Source organism: Myotis yumanensis, unplaced genomic scaffold (genome assembly GCF_028538775.1).
Source record: "Myotis yumanensis isolate MYYU_CA2020_CCGP unplaced genomic scaffold, mMyoYum1.0.hap1 SCAF_10, whole genome shotgun sequence".
NCBI classification, from domain to species: Eukaryota; Metazoa; Chordata; class Mammalia; order Chiroptera; family Vespertilionidae; genus Myotis; species Myotis yumanensis.
In genome coordinates this window covers 57,440,759-57,466,244 of record NW_027223761.1, presented here as the reverse complement: position 1 = coordinate 57,466,244, position 25,486 = coordinate 57,440,759, and the positions used below count along the sequence as shown (strand labels likewise).

The 25,486-nt window shown below is 54.2% G+C and overlaps 1 protein-coding gene across 2 annotated transcripts in view; it reads left to right on the top strand.

Annotated features, from left to right (window-relative positions):
- The window catches only part of AMOTL1 (angiomotin like 1), a 148,486-nt gene extending 130,950 nt beyond the window's left edge, over window positions 1–17,536 (top strand). For both annotated transcript variants that reach the window (XM_070425840.1, XM_070425841.1), the window contains 5 exons: window positions 4,073–4,263; window positions 6,807–6,932; window positions 7,534–7,760; window positions 10,538–10,813; window positions 11,667–17,536. In XM_070425840.1, coding sequence (XP_070281941.1) covers window positions 4,073–4,263; window positions 6,807–6,932; window positions 7,534–7,760; window positions 10,538–10,813; window positions 11,667–11,773 — 927 coding nt within the window. In that variant the 3' untranslated portion in view covers window positions 11,774–17,536. The remainder of the gene's footprint in view (window positions 1–4,072; window positions 4,264–6,806; window positions 6,933–7,533; window positions 7,761–10,537; window positions 10,814–11,666) is intronic.
- The last annotated feature ends 7,950 nt before the right edge of the window (window positions 17,537–25,486 follow it).

Sequence of the window (25,486 nt, the reverse complement as noted above, 5' to 3'; positions counted from 1 at the left end):
CTCTGGACTGCTGCCCCGTCCTCCCTGGGCCGCCTTCCCTGGCCTGTGGGCCACCCTCCAGCTGTTCCCCATGTGCAGTTACTGAGGTCTGAGCCTCCCCCCCTGGAGGGCTGGCTTCTCGTAAGCTGGCACCGCACTGGCACCGGTGAGCCGCACGAACCCTTGGCTGGCAAAACGGGCAGATCTCAAAACTCAGCACTGCAGAGAATGTTTGTTTCCAGTTCCTGTGTCCCCAGGCCCAATGGTTAGGTGACTTATCCTGGGACCTTCTATTTTGAATGCTGTGAAGCCAGACTCAACCCCATTATCCTTGCTGTGTACCCAGGAGAAATGTGAGGTTAGAATGATTTGAAAAATATCCCTTGCCACAGAGGACTGTTCACAGTGTGCACGCTCAGAGCCATGCACCCTCACGCCCATTGCTTCCTCAGACGGGCAGACACGCGTCCCTGCCATGCGTAAAGGCTGCTGGAAGATCTGGGAATACCTGGGGGAGGGGGAGGGGAAACAGGTTTCATAATGAGGCTCTCCAGGAAAATTACTTGGCTTGCATTTTGGATCTAGTCTGGGGGGCTGACAGCAGACCCCTTGCTGGTTATGGCTGACATGAGACCAAAAAGAGGGGAGATGATCTATATAGAGCTAAACAGAACTTTGTTTATCTCGGCATCTCTTTAAAAATAATATCAGTTTCTTTTCATGAGCATGTTGATCCATCTCTTATAAGTTTCCTTGTTGTTCTACTTCCTCATTAAAAAGATGAGTATTATTTTTTTATTTTTTCCTTGAATACCTCTGTATTCTATCATCTTGTCAGTGAGAATACATTATTCTATAACCAAAAAAGGTAAAAATTTTATTACACATAAATTCAGCCCAAAACCTTGAGTTTCTAGCTAGTTCCATGTGGAATCTATATAATAAACGCCTAAGCGACTATTATGGTGGAATGACCAGAACAACCAGTCACTATGATGCTCACTGACCACCAGAGGGCAGATGCTCAATGCAGGAGCTGACCCTCATGGTCAGTGCACTCCCACAGGGAGAGCACTGCTCAGCCAGAAGCTGAGCTCATGGCCGGCAAGCACAGTGGTGGTGGTGGGAGCCTCTCCTGCCTCTGCAGAGCGCTAAGGAGCAGCGAGCCAAGCAGTAAGAAGCGAAGGATCATGGACTGCAAGATGGATGTCCCCCAAGGGGTCCCAGACTGTGAGAGGGTGCAGGCCGGACTGAGGGACTCCCTCCCCAGTGGCCCTCCCCAGTGGCCTCCCTCACCGGGCCTCTAGTATACTACAAAGTTCGGTCAGACTCCTGCCTGGAGCTCGTGGACAGTGTGGTGAGTGCAGGCCTGCTGGCTCTCAGCAGGGATGCCTGAAGTCCACTCTAGTCCACTCCAGAGCCTGGGGTTCCCTGAGAAACTCGGCCTTTCTGGGAAAGGCACCCAGGGGCCTCGCTGATCAGCTTCCTCCTCATTCACTCTGCAGCGGCTCATGCATATGCTTGCCTGGACGTGACCAGCCCACCTGCACCCCGCTCCTCACTCCTGAGCTGCAGAGGCATTTATCTGACCTTTGTAGGAAGGTCACACTGAGGTCACATGGTAACAGAGCTCCTAGTCATATCCCCCCTCAACAAAGCCACTCCCCATAGAGCGTTATTCTGAAGGGACTGTTGAGAGAGTAGCTCAGAGAACTTATTAAATCAAGACCCACACAGGGGCTCTGCCCTTAGACCAGTGGTTCTCAACCTTGGCTGCACGTTAGAATCACACCTGGGGATCTTTTTAAAATCCTGATTTCTGGGCCTCATCCTCCGGAAATTCTGTTTCTTTGTTATGGGGTGGGGCCACAACATTAGTAACAAAGAAACAGAATTTCCGGAGGATGAGGCCCAGAAATCAGGATTTTAAAAAGATTCCCAGGTGTGATTCTAATGTGCAGCCAGGGTTGAGAACCCCACTGCCTTAGACTGATGCCAGGACACAGCCGAACTTCTTCACCCACATCCTTAACAACACAGAGTCCCCACATGAGCCGAGGTTAATCTTGAGAGGTGCCCTGGAACCTTCCCAACAATAGGTAGACTGGAGGTGACAGAACAGCATGGAGTCGTGAACTGATTCACAGGATGACTCCAGGGTTAGACTGACCAAGGTGGGTGACTCCTGCCTGCTCCTCCTACTAGGAAAGTGCCCTTGGGTAAGTGAGCTTTCTGAGCCTCAACTTCCTTGTCTCTAAAATGGGGCCAATACATTATGCTGACCTTACACGTATAACCTCAGATAAGAAAATCTGCACAGTGCCCGGCACTGAGCAACTCATTGAGAAAGAATAGCTATCGTTGCTGTTTTATCATCATGACCTTCAGAGTATGTGCAAGGCCTGGGCACCCTGACACCCTCTCCCACATCCCTCCCTTACTCCAGCTTTTCCAGTCCCACTGGAAAAGGTGACAGAAATGTGTTCACTGTGGTATTCCCAGCACATGGTGTACTAGTATGTGCTCAGTAAATATTTGTTGGTCAACTGAATGGGCAGCAGAAGCTGGCCTGCCTGACCGTCGGCCCATTGTCCTGGCCGGTGTGCTTGCCTGTTAGACTGTGCTATGCTTGAGTGTTGAAACTCATGCTTTTATTTAATAAGTCTTAATGGCCTGAATTAGGTGCTCTATGAAGACTCATGTGAGGTCAAAATGAATAAACCAGCTGAGATGGGAACCTTAGGATTCAGTGAGAAACTGACCAGCGTGGAGGCAGCTGAGCGAGGCTGTGGGATCTTTTTCTTGGACCGTTTCTGAGAACAAGGGAGCTCTTGTGTTGCAGGACCTCATGTCCTCCTGCCTGAGGCCAGGTGCTGGCTCCGGAGTCCGTGACTTCCTGTGCAGGTGGATGAGGATAGGTGCATGCCTTCGCTCTGTTCCTGATTAAATGTTAGTCACTGGCAAGATCCTAGAATAGTTGGTATTTGTAGCTTTAAAAAATTGAACACAAACATACGGTTTACAAAAGCCCGTGGGCCCATTGCTTTTCTTTCTCTGGTAGGATGAGACTCCATCAGGGCGGCTCGAGCTTGTGTGTGGTTCAGAGTGCCTCTCACCTTGCAGCCAGCTCTGCATGTGCAATGTGTGACCCCTGGGTAAACCGGAGGGGATGTGGAATAGCTGGGATGAAGTCATTGTCCCTGAAGTCAGAACCTCCTCAAACCCCATCGTCCTCCAGGTCGTGCTGCTTAGAGGAAATAGGGTGCCTGAGTTCAAAGGGAAAAAAAACTGAAACGTGAATATTCTCCTCTGTGAACATCCAGATAAGACATCCACTTTATTCCTTGTCTTACAGACCCGGGTGACAAGAACGGGCTGAGCTTGCATCACAGACTTTCTGGCAGCTCCTTACTTTGTTTAGCCCTTTAAAGTTTATTAAATGCTCTCATGTGCATTATCTTGTTTGACTCTCAGGCTTCTAAGTGGGGCAGGTATTCATTTGTTTCCCAGACGAGAACTCTGTAACAGGGAGAGCATGCGTGTCAGGGCTTCTCGCTCCCAGTTCCTGGGCCTCTCGGTTTTATCTCCCAGCCTCGGGGAAGACAAACACCTGGAATCACTTCTGAGAACTCGGCAGAAAGTGCCCCAGACCAGGAGGCTCTTGCTTTTGGTATAAATGAGCTGCAGGCTGTTGGACAAGCCACTTCTTGTCATGCAGAACCGTAGGGACCGACAGACGTGGGTTTGAATCCTGACCCTGCTGTCGCTCAGAGACATGGAACAGTTCATCTAGCCTCTCTGAAGCTTAGTTTTCTCCTCTGTAAAATTGGGATAATATTGTCTATTTATACAATAAGGTTACATGACAATTCATGGAGGCAGGAATTTGGTAGGTGAGGTAGCCTGGTGTGAGGATCTGCGAAGGTTGGTCATCCCTCCTGGAGAGGGAGCGAGAGTGGGATGGTAAGGTGTGTGAACATGCTGGGGCTCTGGGTGAACTCTGTGCTCCACGCAGGCAACTGCAGACACGGTTCACGTGGTCTGTGTTATAGCCCCCGTTTCGCATCAAGATGTTCTCTCTCTGCCTCTCTAGAAACATGGAAACGGCCCGCCAGCCAGCATGCTGGAATACAATGCCCCGGCCCTCATGGAACTTGTGAGGGAGAAGGAGGAGCGGATCCTGGCGCTGGAGGCCGACATGACCAAGTGGGAGCAGAAGTATCTGGAAGAGAGCACCATCCGGCACTTTGCCATGAACGCCGCAGCCACCGCCGCAGCTGAGAGGTGAGGCCAGCCTGGGGTCCCACGGGGCCTCACTCCGCTCGGTAAAGTGCATTCACACAGCGGGATACTATTCGGTCTTTTTTTTTTTTTTTTAATACATACAGAGAGGAAGGGAGAGGGATTGAGAGTTAGAAACATCGATCAGCTGCCTCCTGCACACCCCCTACTGGGGATGTGCCCGCAACCAAGGTATATGCCCTTGAATGGAATCGAACCTGGGACCCTTCAGTCCGGAGGCCGATGCTCAATCCACTGAACCAAACCGCTCAGGGCTACTATTCGGTCTTCAAGTGTGATGTTGGGAGAGTTTATTTCAACAGCCGGTGTGTGACAGGCCGGACAAGAAGAAGCGTTCATCCTCCTGACAGCCCTGAAAGGAGGAACTGTTATTACCCTCGTTTGTAGGTGAAGAAATGGGGCTAGGGAGGTGCGGCGGTTTATTCCGAGTCGCACTGCTCATAAGTGGTGGGGCCACGTGGGAAGGGAGACCTGTCTGCCTTCAAGCCTGATTGCTCTTGGCTGGCAGTTGTTTTCTGCCGCCGTCTGTTATGACCTCTGTTGCCTTCTTTCCTTTCTGTAGTGCACAACCTTGTTCTTCTTTCAAAATTGGCTCAAAATGTTCAATAATTGACAGAATAATTCTGTGAAACTCCTGCTGTCTGGGTGAGCAGGTAGCTCCTTGATCGCCGGCGCTCACCTGCACGCGTGATCGCCCGCACCGCTGGGGCGGCCGCGCATTCTCCCAGTCCTCTCTCTCTCTCTCTCTCTCTCTCTCTCCCTCACCCCGTCTCCCACCACTTTGCCCTTTGCCAGTAAGTTGCATTTAATTCAGAGTTGTTTGGAATTCACTAAAATTTAGGATTAGTCTAGTTGGAGGCCATCCTCAAATTTCAAAGGTGCATCCATAAAATTGGGCTGGTCAGCCCCACGTTTCTTTGGGATGTGTTATTTCTTCTCTTCTGAAGAAGAGGAGGCCCATTGGGGCAGAGGGGGTACTTCGTAAGCCGCCCATGGGCTCTCGTGTTCATCCTCAAGTAGAGGAGACCCGCCAGCAGTACGCTCACCTGATGCCTCCAGGACTGGGCGGAGAGCAGTGCCACCCATGGGGGCATCGATGCCTCCGCCGGACGCCACGGCACACCTGCGTCTGGGGAGACCTGCAGATTCACGGGGGACATGGCCACTTGGGAATCAGTTCCTAGTGCCCGAGTGTTGTTCATGCAGGTCTGTGCTCTGAGGGGAAACAGCCCACAGAACCCCAGCCAAGCGAGCCCCCGGGGGTGGGGATGGACATTTGAGACGTGTGCTGTGTCAAAGCTGCGGTCGTGATGTGAGAGGGGGAGGGGGTTGCAGCCCCCAGTTCAGCCTTTGGTCCGTCTGGGTGGGAACATTGACACTCTTGGAAGTATTTCTTGATGGTTACACAGTTGGGATTTTTTTTCAGCTTTTTGCTCTGTAAGGTAATTAGTAAATCACCTCTCTATCCTGTGGAAGAGAACAAACCATCCTAGAGTTACAAAGGGGCTTGGCTTCTTTGCCAGCTTTGGTCTGGGGCACGGCTCTCGGTGATGCCCTGTGGTTTTTAATGGCATAGGGAGGCGGGACCCCACCTGCAAGGCTTCCCCAGCTCTGGCTGCTGACAGACGTGCGATTCTGCAAAAACCTTTGCAAGCTGGGCTCATTGGTTGATTCTTGCATATACCCTGACTGGGGATCAAACCCGCAACCTGAGTGTATCGGGATGATACTCTGACCAACTGAGCCACCCGGCCAGGGCACAGTGATCCTATTCTTAGCAGCCGTCGTTAACTAGGAGCAGTCAAATTGCTGAAACCAGCGGCAGGAAGAGTTCTCTTTGACCAGTTTTCCAACAGACACCTGCTTGCAGCTCCACATTTTAATCTCCCCGTGTCTGTCTCTCCCACCCTCCACCCTGCACTGCACTCTCCAAGGACAGGGTGTCTTGTGTGTCTTCATCTCTCTGCTGTGCTGCCGGCGTGGCTGTCACGCCGAGTGGACCTGAGTCCCAGGCAGGGCCCCATGCAACGAGAAGCGAGCCAGAAAGCAAGCAGGATGGGAGCTTTCAGTGTGAGTCTCTCTGTCCAAGGGGACCAGTATCCGCTTTAAGTATTTACTGAGTCTCCATTTTACTGTGAAATACTGAAATAGCTGCTGTGTGGGTAAGGAGCAGCCATAAAACTTCAACTCCGATTGAGAAAGTCAGAAAGGGTAAGTGTGAAAGAGAGACCCTACCAACTGTAATAACAGTATCCGCGTGTCAGCAGGTGCAGCGTCCATCGTCATAGCTGCCACATAGCGTGATACACGGCGGTGCTGGTAGAGGGCAGGGAATCGTTACTGTGGGATTTTATTTTGTTTTCCTTAGGTACTGTCTTCATTCTACCAAGTTGAGGGAGCAAATGGGCCGGGATCCAGGAGGGAAAGCGGGGGAAGGAGTGTGTGGAGAGAGATGTTTAGTGCGGTGACCTCGCAGGCCTCTCTGTGAGCGTTCGCATCACCCTCCGTGTGTCCTGTGTTGCCAGGGACACCACGATCATCAACCACTCGCGGAACGGCAGCTACGGCGAGGCCTCGCTGGAGGCCCACATCTGGCAGGAGGAGGAGGAGGTGGTGCAGGCCGCCAGGAGGTGTCAGGACATGGAGTACACGTAAGGACAGCCGCATGCGCGGCCGTGACCGCGCTCCACCCTGGCCACGCACCTCACGACCCCCGGGCCCGCATTTGGGCTCACACTCCAGCCCCAGCCCCTGCTCTGAACAGCTGGCAGGCGCGGCAAGTTACTCTCCAAGTTCGAAAAGAGCTCGAGTGTTTTCTGATTCTCATTTTTGGCCTTTGTGGGGAAAATTAACTTCTCCCAGAAAACCTGTTCATCTCCTGTCTTTCTGAGAAAATAGGGAAACTGACCTCCGTGGAAGGCTGGCCCTGAGAGAGGCTTCCTGCTGCTCTCCCACCCACACCCTCTGAGCGGGCCTCTGAGCCGCTGCTGGGAGGCCATGCCTTTCTCACCTATGTCCTCAGGTTCCCAGCAAGTCCCAGGGGCTCCCCAGAGGCCAGAGGAGGTGCACCCCTCCGATCTACTATCAAAGATCCAGCTTATACACTTTGCAGATAGGAAATGTTTGAAGACTTTACTGCGCTTCATTCTCCATCCTGAATTCTAATTCAAGTCCCTGGGCAACCTGAAAAACGTTTCGTGTTTTCCCAGCCAAATGGAGTGTGATTATGACTTGTTTTGTTTTGTTATTCAGCATTAAAAATCTCCATGCCAAGATCATCGAGAGGGATGCCATGATTAAGGTCCTTCAGCAGCGATCCCGAAAAGATCCCGGGAAGGCAGACTCCTCGAGCCTGCGGCCCGCCCGCTCCGTCCCTTCCATTGCTGCGGCCACCGGGACACACTCCCGCCAGACCTCTCTGACCAGCAGCCAGTTAGCGGAGGAGAAGAAGGAAGAGAGGACCTGGAAGGGGAGCATAGGTGAGCCCCACGCCTCCGTCCGGCTGGGGTCTAGGGTCTGGAAGGCAAGAGCTACACCAGCTTTGAGAGGCGACCTCATCTGGTGGAAAAAGTCCTGACACTTTTGTAGTGTCTGGCTTCTGCCCCTCATGGGACACAGAAATGTCGCCGAGTATTCCCAAGTCTCAGTTTACTCATCTGTGAAATGGGGAGGATAACCAATCATACCTGGGCTGTGAAAACTGAATGAGCGATGTGGAGGCAGCGGCTATACCACCAGATTGTCTATTGGCCGTGGGTTGACTCATGTACTTATCACGGTTGAAAGTGGAAGTGCCCGACCCTCACAGCATAAAATGGAAAAGCCCATAGATGTCAGGCCTCTGAACTTGGCTCTGCCCCCGGCCACTTGTCAGACTGCTCTGCCTCTGCTTCTGCGCCTGGAAAAGCAGGGCAGTGCCTGTCCTGTTGCCCCTGGGCCGTGGGGAGAGCGAAATGAGATAACAGGGCAGAGGCGCTTCGGAGGAAGTGTGCCAGCATGAGAGGCTGGTGGTTGTGGTGCTGGTTGCATGGTTGTTGCACGGGCAGAGTCTGAGAATTCTGCAGATGTGGTGTTAGCCACGAATGGGCTTCCTGGGGAGAGGGCCAGCCTGTCGACGGCTCGCTGGGTCTGGAAAGGAAGCAGGCAGCATTCCCAGACACATGTGCTCCCCCCTTCCCCCCCCCCCCCCCCCCGCCGCACTCTGGCAGCTGCAGGGTCTGGCCTCCTTTGATGCATTTCCCTGGGTCAGAGTGTGTTTTCTTTATCTGTGGAACTGAGAGCCAGTTTTTGTCAGCACAGAACCCCAGAGGAGCCTGGCTGCTTCGTGCCAGAGGGGATAAGAGCTTCCAGTATGAACCTGCCAGAGTCGGGGGTTCAAGGCTCCCAGCCAGAATCTCCGAGTGAAGTGCCTCCACAGGTGGCCTCAGCAGCCCCTGCGCTTTGAGGACAGCACTTCAAAGAGGATGCGGGTGGACAGCAGCTGGGATCATCAAAGGCGCGCGCCCGCCCCCCCCCCCCCCCCCCCCCCGCAAGACACTTAGCTCCCCACATAGTTAGGGAGCCTGAGAGTTGGTACCCAGGCCCGTTTGCAACATGCAGCCAGACAGGTCTCTTTCTCTGGTCTCTGTGCCTGTGTCCCTGGCATCTGCAGGTCTACACCAGGCCTGGGAGAGGACCCAGTCTGCAGGAAGAATTGCTGTGTTCTCTGCACTGTGTTCCTCCCATTATTGCCATTGTCATTGGTGTCCACGCGTCACAAAACCAGAGAGGCTCTCTGAGAGGCGGGGCAGAGGCAGCAGACACGGCCTCTGCACAGTCCCCACGCTGCTTCCACCATCTCTTGCCCAACAGGAAGAGGGGTGGGGGTGACAGTGTACGCTTGCTGATGGCGAGGGCTCCGGGTGAGATGACTGGCCAGTGGCCTAGATCCACAAGAGCATCCCTGTCAGCCTGCAGCTGGTTAGGAGGGAGGAACACAGGTTGGGGTAGAGCTGGGCACAGCTGGGCTTGAATCCCATTTCTGCGCCACCTTAGCTATGAGATGCTCACTTCTCTGAGCTTCCGTTTCCATGTCCGAAAGCAGAGGCTAACACGGGGCCTACCTCATAGCGCTGCTGTGACATACGAAAGGAGGTGACATGTGTGAAGTCCCCGGCCTCTCCGAGTGTGGCCGATGGACCAGCATCACCGGCCTCGCCTGGGAGCTTGTTAGAGAAGCAGCCTCAGGCCCACCCGCTGAACGGAATCCTCTTTTAACAACACATCCAAGCCACCAAGAGGCACGTTCCGTTGGAGGACGCAGCTGGGCACACTGAGCTGCTCCGTGTTTCTGTGAATGGCACCTCCGACAGCCCCGGGGAGGACACTGTATGAATTGCTGGCTGGTTCGGCCGCGTGAACAAGCAGTTGACTGTGCTGACCGCATTCTATAGGCTAGTGTTTGGAGTGCTGGCACGTTTCTGAATGTGTGCCGTGTTTCATTATTTAAATAAAAACGTAGCTGTCCTGCCCAGCACTGCAGGGAGATGTTGAGGAGGAGGGAAAGCACTGCCCACCGTGCCTGCCTTTTCCCTCCAGCGCTTCCTCACTCCTGCCCCCCAGCCTGCCTACCCCGGGGCCCCCAGCGAGAAGTGGAGCGAGAAGCAGCCGAGTGGCTCTTCCCAAGGGCCCGGCTGGCTTCCTGCTTCTCGGGGCCGTGGCTCTCAGCTGCTGGGCCTCCTGGGTGTCGGTCTGACCTGGAAACAAGGTTGTATTTGACCCCAGTGCTGCGGGAGACCTTCCAGAGCCAAGGCTGGGGTGGAACTGTGGGCCATTCAGAAGCACAGCAGGCCAGTGGGGCCATGCCTAGGACTCCGTTTTTCTAAAGCACACAACCACGACTCAAGGCCAGCCCTCCCCGACCCTGCGTGAGGCGGAGCAAGCGTCAACTCCAGACTGCCTTGCAGAAATCCCCCACCCTCGACACTGGCTACCGGGTACCTCATGCCACTTTAGAGTCATTTTATCCTACTGTTTATCATATTAGATTATAACCTGTTTGCTTTGCAACTCCTTAAAAACAACTATAAATTTTTAGGGAGGGGACCAGGTCTTTTCCGTTGTTAAATTTCCTCAGTGTTTCTCAACTGGTCAGGCACATAGTCAGTGCTTTTAAGTGCATTTGGTGAGTCCTGAGTCAAGAAGAAAATGATCCCCGAGATGAGGGATTTGGTTTGTATTAAAGAACAGCATTGAAAAGCTGTCCTTCCATCCTCAGGGCTGCTGCTGGGGAAGGAGCACCACGAGCACGCCTCCACCCCCGCGCTGCCTGCCCCGCCCGCCACAGCATCGGCCCCAACAGTGTCCGCCACGTCGGCCAGCAGCGCCCACGCCAAGACGGGCAGCAAAGACAGCAGCACCCAGACGGACAAGAGCACCGAACTCTTCTGGCCCAACATGGCCTCCTTGCCCACCCGCGGCCGGCTGAGTGCGACCCCTTCCAACAGCCCGGTCCTGAAACACCCAGCGGCCAAAGGGACCGCAGAGAAACTGGGTAAGATGTTCTGATGTGTTACACTGTAGGGAAACACCCTGGAGCTCTCTGGCCTGAGAGAGGGACCCTTTGTTGAGCTGGGGAGGGGGCAGCTCTCACTTTGTGGGTGTTTTTTATGATTAGGGTTACCCTGATACACCTAGGCTGTGCGCTCTTATGGAATGCAATGTGTGTGTCGACGCTCCTAATTTATTACCGTGCTCTGTAACCAGCCCTTTCCTACAAGGGGCAGAAATAGACATGCTCCAAGGGATGGGGGTTGGGGGACGGCAGTACCAGGCACCAGGTACCTCCGAGGCTTGGGTACCTGGACGAGGCCTTACTCATTCAGGATTTGGGGTCGGGGTGCCTCTTTCCTGAAAGACAAGGCAGGTTTAGCTGCAGAGGAGGGGAACTCTGGCACTGCACTCAGGCCGGTGCTAATGGGTCACCCGAAAACACTTAAGAGAAGACGACTTGGGAGGAGTGAGCTTGCTATGACACCAGAAGCGTCCGGGAAACAGTAGACTTGGCTTTGTCACGGGGACTCATCTCAGTCATGGGGATGGGTCTCTTCAGGAATGCTTTTGAGAAAGTGTGGGGTTATTTGGGGCATAAATGAACTGTTCATCCTACAAAATAGACAAGTATGTCCAGCATTGCCATTGTTCTGAGATTTAATTCCTGGAATGCACTTTTCTGAGGAAGACAGGGATGTGTGAGTAGTGCCTGCCCCACGCGGGCCGGACTTCCAGGCCTCGCCTGCAGGCACTGGGGGCGAGGGTGGTGTCTGAAAGGGTTCCACAGAGACACCCGGTGCGGCCCGGCCCTCCCCCAAGGAGCGGGCTGCTGACGCTTCCCTTGTGTTTGGCAGAGAACTCTCCTGGCCACGGGAAGTCGCCTGACCACAAAGGCCGCGCCAGCAGCCTGCTGCACAAGCCCGAGTTCCCGGACGCGGAGATGATGGAGGTCCTCATCTAGCGCTGTGTCCCTGAGGAACGTCGTGCCGGGACAGTGACATGCGGAGGAGGAGCGCGGCCTAAAGGGAGTGGCACGAGCAAGAAGAGCGATGGAGAAGGTGGTCGATGGGAAACCAGGAATGATTGGAACTGATAAAGATTTCAGATTCGTAAGAACACTTTTTATAAATGTTTTTTTAAAAAAACAAAAACTAGGAGACCTACACGAATGAAGATGGAGTGAACGCTATGGATTTTTATTGCCTATGGTGGCAGAGAGACCATGCATGTAGGTTTGGAAACGAAGAAGAAACAGGAAATGGAATTTTCCAATGTACAGAAAATGTATCTCATGGGGAGGGTCTGTGTACACCCATTTTCTGGTTATAAACACGTAAACCTGAACCGGAATCTTCCTTGGAATACCCCCCTTCTCCTTGCCCTCTAGCATCTGTTTGTTTAAGAACCTCCTAGAAGTCTCTGGGAGCCCCTCTGGGTGTAATGAAATACCACCTGTGCCCCCCGGGGGTGTCCTGTGAATGTGTGTGGCTGTGACGATGAGATGAAATGTGGAGGGGCCACCTTCCGGGCCTCGGCTAATGACCGGCTTGGTTTGGGTTTTGCAGGAGACGGTGGGGCTTCCTGGCTTGTGTGGACTTGAGGCAGTGTTTTCTGAACAGAATGGGAGCCTTTTGATCTTGGTGCTCATCCTCCCCGACTTCCCTGACTTCTTCTCTGTCTTTGCTTCATTTTCTTTCATTTTATTCTTTTTTTCTTCTTCTTCATTTTTAAGTGAAACGTGGCAGAGTAGGTCTGGGGTTCTCGAGAGCGGTGTCTGAACTGTCAGCATTCCTGCTGTGTTTCACAGTGGCCAGCGGGACAGAGCCCTAGGCTGGCCTCCTGGCTGCTGCCTCCCCCACAGCTGCTACTGCCTTTCTGACTGTGCACTAGGTGAGCTTTGGCGAGGTGGGAGGCCCCGGGCCAGTGTGACCGCTGTGTGAGGCTGAGGAGCGTGGCCCTGGCTTTTTTCTCCCTCATGTCAGCTCTTGCACGGAGCTTGGCGTTCCCGCCCCTTGGCTCTGCGGGGTAAGGCTTTCAGGACGGCGTGCCAGGAAACGAATGGCCCTGGACTCGGTGGCCTCTGGGACTGCCCTGTGCCGGTAGCCTGTCCCCTTTCTCGGACCTGTGGCTCCTGAGCACTCTCCACTCTGCCATGAACTTGCTTGGCAACCTACAGCTTGGTCTGATTTTTTAGGTCTGTCTTTTTAACATGAAAGACAGGACTCTCATGTTAAAGAGCCAGGAGAGAGGGAGGTGGGGGCCCATGTCCCTGTGTGTGACGGTCTCCATCTCACCCCTTAGACGGGAGGCTTTCCTCCCAGATCGAGGAGGTGCTGGGTCAGAACAGAGGAGCAGCTGCTCCAGCCCTGAGACCGTTCTCCCGTTCTCCCTCCGCGTCCGCATCGCCGGTGGGACGCTGTTATTCCAGGCCACGCGCCTCATGCTCACTTCAGGAAAGAGAGGGAGGCCCCGGCTTGAGACCACCTCAGTGAAGCCTGGAGGCAGCCCTGCTCAGGAAATGTTGCTTGGCTGGCTTACTTGAGGGTTGGTTTTTAGAGTGTAACCTGGGTGGAGGTACAGCCTCCCCAAATTAAGGAGGTTGAAGGATGACAAGTCTAGGCCGGAGGGGAGGGAGGAAACCAGTGCTTTGCCCTCCCAGCTGCTCTGCCTGGGCCCTGAGCTTGCGCGTCCCGCTGCCTCCTTCGTCCCCGGTTAAGCGTCGCTGAATATTGTGCAGCCGGGTAAAGGAGCTCCCCAAATGCCCTGGTGTGTGAGGAGAAGGCACGGAGGCCCCGTAGTGAGGAAAGGGTTGCTGTGCATGGGGCAGAGGGTCCCCATTCCAGTCTCTGTCCTTATCACTTTTTGTGGGTGATGAGGGTCAGTAGATGGCAACTGACTCTCTTAAGGACATTTTGATGCCTGATTAATGTTGGGATGCACCAGGAAGGAGAGAAAGTATCTAGAGATAGGAAGGCAAGTCGCCTCTGCCAGCCCCATCCCCACCCATGTCTGGGCTCCCCCAAACTCGGGCAGCTCCCCTGGAAGTGGGTGAGGGCGAGAGCCACAGCCCAGTTTCCCCCAGAGCTGGTCTCCGTGCTCTAACACACCTCACTGGCACCCCCGGCACCAACTGGCACACATGCCCATCGTGTTATTGTCAGAATGCATGCAGGGACATCACCACGTTCCATTGCACTGTGGTCTTTGTGGATCTGTTTTCTAACCTGCCAAGACTTCCCTAACAAAAGGGACCTATAGCTTTAAGAACTCTTTTATGGGAGATTTCCTGCCAGGCCAGCACCCCTGACACCTCATCTCCGTAACCCGCTTGAAGCCATGCTTGCGTGCTTGTCCTCAGCACCTACTCTATGTTCTGGGCAGTTTGCAATGTGTTATCATTTGATTTTGCAGAAGGAATAATAGCATCTCTGGTTTTTAGTGCTGACTGTATGCTGGCTCCATGGCAATACCTTTCCGTGAGTCCCCAGGCCACCCGGAAGCAGGGCCACGTTTATTCTCCTTATTTCACAGGAGGAAACGGGGCGTCAGGGAGGCTGAGTCCCTTCCCAGAGCCTCACAGCCAGGATTACCCAGATCTGAACCATGAATGTGGAGAGGAGCTGTGCCTTCGTCACAGGCTGGACTGCGTCTGATGGAGGGATAATTACTGTCCTTTGGTGCCACATCTTGGCCTGCTCTCCCCCACGTCTGTGATGTGCATGTGTGTGCGTGTGTGTGTGTGTGTGTGTGTGTGGATACACGCAGCTGCCCCACTTTCAGGTGCTAAGTAACAGGACGAGGGTCCTAGCCGGTTGCTCAGTGGGTAGAGCTTCAGCCTGGTGACCAAAGGGTCCCGAGTTTGATTCCTGTCAAGGGCATGTACCTTGGTTGCAGGCTCCTCCCCGGCCCGGGCCATGGTCAGGGCTCATGCAGGAGGCAACCAATGGGTGTGTTTCTTTCACATCAGTGTTTCTCTCTGTCTTTCCCTCTCTCTTCTACTCTCCCTAAAAATCAATGGAAAAATATCCTCGGGTGAGGATTTTTTAAAAAAGAAAGAAAAAAAACAGGAGTGGGCCCAGATCACCTAGCATTGCCCATAAACCCCAGGCATAGATGGAGCTCTTTGTGTCCCGTTATAAGCCTGGCTACACATCCACCTAAGAAGCACATGTGCATTGCGCAGGGTCTGGACTTGGTGGGTGTTCCCGGCAGTGTCTGATTATGGAGCTCGCAGGCCTATTGCAGGAAGGGCAAGGCTTTGACTTTGTGCGAAGATGTGCAGAGCAATTCTGCTTCCTCCATGAACGTGGGTGGCAGCTTCTGTGTGCCGCCCAGGGTGCTGCACAGACTAGGCAGTGCGGCCAGATTCCAGCAGCTAACTTCAGGGCATGTGCATTTTTTCCTCTCGGTGCTGGCGAACGACGGTGTTGAGTTCAGCCGTTCCAAGCAGGCATGCACGACGGGGCTCTGCCTGGAGACCCAGAGCAGCCGGGCCTCCCCTCTGCAGCCCTGCAGGCTTGCTCTCTGGGCTCCTGGGTGCACCTGACTGCACGGGGCTTGGTTCGGATATCCAGGCAGTGGCTCCAGATGAGTTGTGAACAGGAACAGCTCGAGGTTCTGTTGCTCAGGGGAGAGGCTGTCAGGGCACCCCCCTGCAGAGAACCCCACCTTCCAGAGACCAATTGGTTCTCCCCGGCTTTACCCTCAGCCACCTGGGTCCTCACGATGCAGTGGCCTTTACACAGCGCGTGCTGCTGGACTGACGAGCTCTTCCCGGGCAGCAGCCTTCTGAGCCCGATGTGAGCACAGCTGTCAGGGGAGGCCGGGCTCCCAGGACGGTGAAGAATACCTTGGGGTTTAAAAGGTGTCCAGGCAGGGAGCTGGCGCACATCCTATGGGGCGCTCTGCTGGGCAAGGAGGTGTGTTTTCCAAAACCAGAGTCCTGCTGCGCCTCGGCACTGTGCCCTCCGAATGACCTTGCGCTCCTGAGCGAAGGCGCACACGGTCATGGCCAGCGGGACGCCGCAGGGTTCTGAAATAGTGAAGGCTGTCAGTAGCTACAGAGCATCCAGCCCACCATGGGCTTCTTCCCACCCCAAACCGGAGGCCGTTGTGGTCTATGCTTTATATATACATGTTGGTCTCCTTTTCTCCTTTCTGGTTAGTTCATCAGTGTGTTTAAAGCATCTTCATTCAGTGTGAGGAGGGGAGTGGGTTTGCCTCTGACATGTGGCTCATGGGAAATGGGCGGAGGAATTAAGAAGTTGCCAGGAAAAAAAAAATGGAAAAAAAAAGACGTTGCCAGAAGCTGATCCGCTGGGAGCATGGAAAGGTCAGCATTTCAGTACGTGGATTTCCTCCGGAACCAACGAGCAGTTCCCTTCTCTTCCTTTAAGTGGAAACCCCTTCTCTTGTTTAGTCATGGAATGATGTATAAAGACACATGTATATGTAGGTGCACACAAGTGAGGTCTGACTGTAAGGTGGTGTGTCGGGTTTCTCTTCTTAAAATCCAGAAGATCCAAGTGTTTCATCTCACCTCACCCTCCTCAGAAGGCGGCCCTTTGCGAGACTCTGTCCTGGTCACGGCCGTGCTGCCCAAGGAGAACTTGGTGTGAACGAACCCTCTGTTGGTATGGCTCTGGGACTGGCGTGTTCATGTCAGTGTCCTTAGACATAGAAAGCTTCATCCTTTGAAGATGGACTTAGGTTTTGAAGAAATCCCGAGTCATTCACTCGGTTGGATAAATAAAGATGTGTGATTAAGGTAAGTCACACCATTTTCGCTTTAAACAAGAAACAACAACACAACAAAACCCCTAAGATGTTCTTTGGACTCCAAGAGCCCCTCAAAGGGACCACTTCTTAGGAGGACAGCTGTCATGAGTCTGTGTAACTTCTAGTGGGCCCATTTTTAAAATCTGTTCTCTCGCCATGCCTTGTATGAGTTCCCATCTCCGCATACACACAGATGTGAGCGCGTAGTCATTGGTTTAAACTCCGGTAGGTGCCCTGTAAAGCCGTGTATACTTAGCGCATGTTATTATCATGTTATGCTCTGAGCCAGGTGTTTGTCATGAAACTTTGCTTCGTTGCAGAATTACAATATTGTTCTCAATATAATGAAGTACCTATACCGCATTTTCTTGTGTCAGCCCCGGAAGCTTTGACGCCCAGTGGTGTGTTTACATGTGACTTTGCCTAGGATTCTGTTCACATCTAGACACCTGCCTGTAAGTATTTATTACAGAACAGAATGTATGCAGATGTATCCATGGTGGTTATCTTTGCGGGAAGGTGTTTTTGCCCTCTGAGGAGTGACAGTGGGACCTCCTCCTCCACGAGACACTTACAGCGCCTGTGGAATTCTGTGAGAAGGGCAGGTGCCTGCAGCGGCCTCGGCCAGGACTCGGACCGCACCGGTGCCACGCCTTTCCGTGTGTGTCGCTGTGCTTGGGGGCAGCGTGCTGTGCTCTCCAGCACACTCGGGTGCGACAGGTGGGCATGTTAGTCTGCCGGTCTGTCCTGACCTGGGTGTCCAGGGCTGCACGGCCAGATGGGTCTGTGTACCGTGTGGCGGGGAGGGGGTCCAAGAACACGGAGTGTGTCCCCCAGAGAGTGCCGATACTGTTGGTCAGCCAAAGATTTTCCTGTTCTTTGCTGCTTAAACTTGTGCCTTAATATTGTATATAATAAAAGGATGAAATAGCTTTTCTTGCCCTCACACTTGCTCTTTTCTTTTCCAAAGAACTTGCGCCCCGGGTGCTCCATCAATGTGTGTTGAGTTTCATTTCACTTTATTGCTGGGAGGCAGCCTCGCTGGCTGTTTTGCTTCCTGTGGGCCCTGCTTCCACCAACAGGCTCTGGATTTGACAAGGAAGTGAGTCACCCAGACCACGGGAGGGAGCTGAGAGAGTGTGCTGCCCGCCCCCTCCCCTACCCACCCCCTCCTGGCTTCTCCACACAAAAAGGACAGAGGAAGCCCAGGAGCCGGTAGGGCGGGCGGGAAGCAGGGCCACTTTGATCTCTGGGCTCCTCTTTTGCGGCTCCTGGGTCCAGAGCCTGCCAGTGGCCGCTGTCACTCAGGAATTAATCTAAGCAGCCTGGGCCCAGAGTGTGCGGGACCTGCCTGCGCCCCAGGATGGACACAGAAGATGTCACTGCCTTGTTAGTGTCTCAGGGTCACAGGAAAGGGGGGCGGGGCTTTGGCAGAAAGGGGTCCCGTGGTGACTGGTCAAGCTCAGGCAGGAGCTCAGTGGCTGATGCCCAGAACAGAATAGACCCTGTGAGGGCCCTTGGGTGCAGGCTCCCCCCGAGGGGACAGTGACCTCCAGGGCACACCGCTGGGGAGGAGGAGGCGCCCTCTATTTTCTGAGCGGGCCTCCTTCAGCGGAGAGAGTGATGTGAAGTGGCAGCGTATTTGAACCCAGGACGCAGAGCTGTGCACTGACAGGGACAGGTGGAAGGTGCTGGGCGTCAGCCGAGTGCAAGCTCCTACCAGCTTGGGTTCTTACCCGTCCTGCCTCCTCCCAGGGGGGTTCTCTGTGGGGACCCCCAGGCCTCTGCTGCATGCGGATGTGACTGGCGCGGCATAAAGGACACACTGCAGTCCCCGGCCTCCCCTCCCAGGTCCCCTCCAGGAACAGCTGGAAGCCTCGCTGCCTTTGGGGCTCAGCCGAGGACCCTCAAAGCTGGTGCCCACCTCTGCCATCTCCCTGTGCTTGCAGCTTGTGGGGGGCGCCCTGAGCTCCGGCCTCTCTCTTGGCTCCTTGTGCACCCCGAGACCGCAGTTCTGTGCAGTTCTTCCAAGTAGTAACCCCCTGTGGCTGTACCCTGAAGGCAGGCTGGCCTCTGCCCCGAGTCCTCGGCTGGGACCTCTGTGCACTATAGGGGTGGCGATGCCTTTGGATTGCCCAGGCTCTTCCTCATGAGGAGTGAGGTCCAAAAGGAGAAATAGTCCTGAGCACGTCCAGGTGAGCCTGCTCCCTGGACCAGTCTGTCCCCTCCAGGCTTCCCTGTGGAGCCCGGAGGGAGGCCCTCCCCGTCTGGCGTGGGTTTCTGTCAAAGGGAGGCTCTTCTGATGTGAATCACGGTCCTATTGCCAGAAACTGATGATACTCACCCTCTGGCTGTTGAGGGAGGGAGGGAGGCCCTAGTAGCCTGAGCTGGCTTTGGAATAGCACTTCCCTTTAACAGCCCTGAGGTGGTGTTATCCTCCTTCCTCAGCCCTGAGTTGCAGATGAGCAAACAGCCTCACACGAAGTGTGGTGCCTCCTTGGGCTCCACCGTCCCACCCAGGCCTGCTTCCGGCCAAGCCCCTGCTCTCCCTACAGTCCATTACGGCCTAGGACTCTCCTTAGCTTTTATTTTTAATGGCTCACCAGCTTGCTTTTGTTTTTAATAATTCTAAAGAGAATTGATAGACACCTGGCTCATTAGAAAAAGTAACATTTTGAGGCTGTTTTTGGAAACGTGCTCTTTCTGGCAGAAGGCCTGTCCTGGACGGACTAGACGAAAGCCGGCAGTTTGTCTGTAAGATACAGATTTAATTTGGAGCAGCTTTTTTTTTTTTTTTTTTTTTTTTTTTTTATTTAATAATTTTTATTTCTTAAAGTATTACAAAGAGTATTACATATGTCTCCTTTATTCCCCCCCTTGACATTCCCCCGGCCCCTACCCCCCGCCCCCCCCCCCCCCCCGCCCCGTGTCTTGTGTCCATTGGTTAATCTTATATGCATGCATATAAGTCCTTCAGTTGGTCTCTTAATCCCGCCCCCCAACTCTCCCCAGGCTTCCCACTGTAGTTTAACATTCTGTTCAATGTTGCTCTGCTTCTGTATCTACCCCTGTTCATCAGTCCATACTGGTCCCCTTTATTTGTCCCAACCTCACTGGAGTAGTCTCAACCTCACCAGGGCCGTCTGAGCCTCACCAGGGCCGTTTCAACCTCACCGGGGCCGTCCCTAGCTCACGGGGGCCGTTTCAACCTCACCGGGGTCGTCCCTACCTCACGGGGGCCGTTTCAACCTCACCGGGGTCGTCCCTACCTCACGGGGGCCGTTTCAACCTGACCGGGGTTGTCCCTACCACACTGGGGCCGTTTTGACCTGACCAGGGTCGTCCCTACCTCACGGGGGCCGTTTCAACCTCACCGGGGTCGTCCCTACCTCACGGGGGCCGTTTCAACCTGACCGGGGTTGTCCCTACCACACCGGGGCCGTTTCGACCTGACCAGGGTCGTCCCTACCACACGGGGGCCGTTTCAACCTCACTGGGGTCGTCCCTACCTCACGGGGGCCGTTTCAACCTGACCGGGGTTGTCCCTACCACACCGGGGCCGTTTCGACCTGACCAGGGTCGTCCCTACCTCACGGGGGCCGTTTCAACCTCACCGGGGTTGTCCCTACCACACCGGGGCTGTTTCAACCTGACCGGGGTTGTCCCTACCACACCGGGGCTGTTTCAACCTGACCGGGGTTGTCCCTACCACACCGGGGCCGTTTCGACCTGACCAGGGTCGTCCCTACCTCACGGGGGCTGTTTCAACCTCACTGGGGTCGTCCCTACCACACCGGGGCTGTTTCAACCTGACCGGGGTTGTCCCTACCACACCGGGGCCGTTTCGACCTGACCAGGGTCGTCCCTACCACACCGGGGCTGTTTCAACCTGACCAGGGTTGTCCCTACCACACCGGGGCCGTTTCGACCTGACTGGGGTCGTCCCTACCTCACGGGGGCCGTTTCAACCTCACCGGGGTTGTCCCTACCACACCGGGGCCGTTTCGACCTGACCAAGGTCGTCCCTACCTCACGGGGGCCGTTTCAACCTCACCGGGGTCGTCCCTACCTCACGGGGGCCGTTTCAACCTGACCGGGGTTGTCCCTACCACACCGGGGCCGTTTCGACCTGACCAGGGTCGTCCCTACCTCACGGGGGCCGTTTCAACCTCACCGGGGTCGTCCCTACCACACCGGGGCCGTTTCGACCTGACCAGGGTCGTTCCTACCTCACGGGGGCCGTTTCAACCTCACCGGGGTCGTCCCTACCACACCGGGGCCGTTTCGACCTGACCAGGGTCGTCCCTACCTCACGGGGGCCGTTTCAACCTCACCGGGGTCGTCCCTACCTCACGGGGGCCGTTTCAACCTCACCGGGGTCGTCCCTACCACACCGGGGCCGTTTCGACCTGACTGGGGTCGTCCCTACCTCACGGGGGCCGTTTCAACCTCACCGGGGTCGTCCCTACCACACCGGGGCCGTTTCGACCTGACCGGGGTCGTCCCTACCACACCGGGACCGTTCCAACCTCACCGGGGCCATCCCAACCTCACCGGGGCCATCCCAGCCTTACTGGGGAAACAGGAAGTTTGGCCCTCTGTCCCCTGCCGGCGGCTCCCCACACTAGACAAAATCTCCAGGCGTTCCTGGTGGTTGAACATCCAGCACTCCTGCCCTCCACCAAGTGCACAGACTGCCTGTCTGCTGTCCCCCAGCGCCCCACAAGAGACTGGGACCAGTGGGCATGTTTGTGCGCTTGCTGGTACAGCAGTAATTTGGAGCAGCTTGACTGTTTATCACACAGGGTGCTCCTGGTGGGGAGAAGGGACCCAGAGGCAGACCGGTCCCAGGGCCCGCTCTCAGGCTCGAATGCGTGGCTCAGAGATGCCTGTGTTTTTCAGTCAAATGAAATCCTTGGGTGGACCTGACAGGCAACATTGGATCTGGGGTATTTGATGGCTGGATGAGTCAACCCTCAGGATTCATCCTCTCAACTCTGGGAGGAGAGTTGTACTGTGCCTGCACACAGTAGGCCCTCCACCAATGCCAGACCCAGGTCGTGGCATCTATTCCAGCCCTTGCCTCAGGCTGCCTCTTATCACATGAGTGTCCTCTGTCTGGGGAAGGAATACGGTCTGGTACCCAGAATAGATGTGCACTAAAATTTGAGCTAAATGTGAATTATTCCAAGTTTCTTGCGTTTTCAGTGACTGTTTTCAGGGAAACAAAGGTAAAATATTTTTTTAAATATGTCAGGGATGCACATTTGTTATAAAAAATAGTCAAATGCTATTAAAATCTACAAAATAGAAGCCACTCCTCTAAATCCCTATGATTGTCCTAGCTGGTTTGGCTCAGTGGATAGAGCGTTGGCCCACGGATTGAAGGGTCCCGGGTCCCATTCCGGCCAAGGGCACGTACCTTGGTTGCAGGCTCCATCCCTGGTCCTGGTTGGGGCATGTGTGGGAGGCAACCAATCCATGTATGTCTCTCACATCGATGTTTCTATCTCTCCCCCTCCCTCCAATGCTTTCTAAAAATCAATGGAAAAATATCCTCGGGTGAAGATTAACAATAAAAAGTCTTTATTATTAACCATTGTTAACAATTGTATATAACCGAATAGATAGGTATACAGATATATATGGATGAATATTAGAGAATAAGACCATGCTACTTCCTACAACTTGCTTTTTCACGAGGGCGATTCCTCCACCGGCACCTCTCTTTGTGTGGAAGAGGCGAGTCCATTGAAACCCAGGGTGTGTCCCTGTGCTGCCACCCAGCTTCCCCACAGCATTACCCAGGAGTTGAGAGCTAAGACCATGGACCTTGGGAGGTGTTTGGGTTTTGGGCTAAGAAAGAGGCCAAATTTTGCAACGTGTGTCAGGCGTGGCCAAGCGTGGTCCCCCAGCTCCATGTGGCATTTCCAATCGCCTGTCCGAGCACGAGTTGGTAACGAATGTCATGATGACGTTGGGATCCCAAGGACCTGACAGTCCCATGGCCCAGCAGACGGCTCGGGCCCACCCTGGCCAGGCCTGCCCTGTTCCCAGAAAGCCTGTCAGCTCTACCCGAGGGGTTGGTTTTCCGTTCAGCGTCCCAGCCTGTGGCCTAGAGAAGAACACATTTTCCTGGCGTAATTCAGCTCGATACGCATCTGACTGTGCCCAGGCTGTGGATGGCATTTAGCCTCCCCTTGACCCTGGCACTTCCATGTTGCAGGGTATCCACCAGAGTTTTCTAAATATTTAGCTTTAGGAACAGCCTGTAGACAGAAGCCCCGTTTGCGAGTCACTTGTCAAGTTATTACTAAAAATCAATTATGTGCCCAGCACATTTCAGCTGGAGGGGAGCCAGAGGGTGCAGACTGCTTGGGCCATTCCTGCCCTGAAGGAAGGGGAGTTGCAGGGAGGGTGGAGAGGGGGGAGACTGAGAACTGAACACCTACTGTGTGCCAAGCATTTTATGTCAATCGCTGCATTTGGTCCTCAGGAGAACAAGTGCAGAGAGAGGCAAAGAGATGAAGCAAATGATCCACGGTCCACGCTTACCCAGGGAAGTGGCAGGGTAGCATGCAAGCCTACGCTTAGCTGACTCAACACAAAAATTTCCCCATGATGCCATGCAGCCTCCGTTTAAGTCTAACTGAAGTCACCATTGGAGCTGGGGTATTTGATGAGTGTCGCCTGATGGGGAGAAGGGACCCAGAGGCAGACCTGTCCCAGGGCCTGGTACGTACAGGAAACAATTTGCTCCTTGCCGCCCCCCCCCCCCCCTCCCCACACCCGCCACCCACCACTGCCTCAGCATTTGGAGAGAATTTGGCAGATGGTGCACAGCCATGCCCTGCAGTCCCAGCCCCAAGGTGGCCATGAGAACAGACAGAGGCTCCACCATGTCTGCAGGGGGCAGTCCCACAGCTGGGACACATTTAGAGAGTGCAGACAGACTCTTCCCCTTCTACTACCTCTCAGGGCTCCTCCTCTGCCACAGGGCCAGCTGCTGTCCAGGCCCATCCTCCCCAGAACCGCTGGGAGGGGCCTACACAGGACCCAGGAGTTTCCTGCCTCTTCTCCCTCAAGGCTACTTTCTCAATATGATTTTACCTGGAAGAAAGGTAGTTAGAGGCAGTAACTGTCAGTGTCTTTACTTTAAAAAAAATTTTTTTAACGTCAATAATGAAAACTTTTTTAATTTAAAAAATTTAGTTTAAATTTTCACATGTCAATTGTTTATACAATATGTAATAGTGTATATTTTAGTCAATAAAAATGCCCTGTCCCGTCTTTCCCTCGGCCGCATCATTCACCACTGAATACACACCCGTCACAGCTCGCCAGGCACGTGCAACTGCTGCGCATCAGTCATAAACCAGAGGAGACACGGCAGACACCGGCCGCCGCCGCTCCAGCCATCTGTGCCTCTCAGTAAGGACCGTCCGTGCCCTGAGGGGAAAGATGAAAGGCCACTGTGGAGGCTTCTGGTAACCAGCAAACAGAGCAGCGCTGCCCGCGTCTGTTTCCGTAGAGTCATTCTGGGCAGTCACGAGCAGCCAACAAATGTGCAGCCTCCACTGATCATCCCTCACCCTGTGCATGCTGCCCTTTTTCTAAAGAGCTTACGTGTGTCTTCTGTGCTGTGAGCATGGCCTACGGATGGCTATCACGATTTTTATTTTTTTCACAGCTGGCAGAAACCAGAAGAGAAAACCCAGGCACTTTCCCACTCCCACGTGAAATGCCAGCAGAGCCAGATTCAAGCTGGGCCCTCCCGCAGCTGTCCTGGCACTCTGGGCAGCGTGGGCCATCTGTACTGACGCTGAGGGCATCGGGACTTTTCAGAGCCTGCACCCTCCCTGCCTGGTGATCAGGGCCCTGAGCGGTGGTGGGTGTGCTGTGCACCAGTCGGCAGTCACCCAAGCGGAGCCTCGAGTCTGACTTGTGTGTCTAAAGAGCCAGGAGATTCCGCAAAGGCGTTGAGCTGGGGTTTCTCCCGGTGGCAGAGCCGGGAGGGCCGGCCCCAGTACCGTGAGGTCACCGTGGAAGATGTCTGACTCTTCCCTGGAGAGACTCAGAGCCCTGTGGCTGCACAGCTGAGCTGGGAATGGCCATGGCAACAGGATGGCAGGTGCAAACAGACCAGGGACCTTTCCCCAGGGGGACCAGGGCTGATGGCCAATGCAGGTCCTTTTTGCAGGTGAGCTATGGGATTGGAGAAATGCCACTCACCACCGTCTGGTGGAGACCACATGCAACAGCTGGTTCTTCAGGATTCTCGGGATGTACACAGCATCACAGATAACTCGTGATGTAAATAATTCACACCCAGAATACACTTAAATGCAATACACACACACACACACACACTAGTTCAGCATACTCATATTGTGTTAAATGAAGGGTGTAAAGAGAAGTAAGACGCTGTACCTGCCCTTCCCCTCCAAGCTCATAGTCTGAGTGAAAAGATCAGAAGGGAACATAATACCATATATAGTAAATGTCAAAATTATGGGTTGTACAGGTTGTCCTGTTGGTCTAAAGCAGGGGTGGGACCCTACAGCCCACAGGCTATACAAGGCCTACAAAGTCATTTGGTCTGGCCCTGCCAAAGCACTAGGGGTGCGTCAATTAAATGTTTGACCAAATACAGAAGACTAATTTAAGTTGATAATTTGTATATGGCCCGAGAATCCTATATAATAAAAGGCTAATATATAAATCGACAGAATGCTGGAACGACCAATCGCTATGACACACACTGACCACCAGGGGCAGATGCTAACACAGGACTGCCCCCTGGTGGTCAGTGCGCTCCCACAGGGGAGCGCCACTCAGCCAGAAGCCACAGCAGCACTAAAGACCCCTCAGGGGATGTCTAACTGTGGGGAGCGGG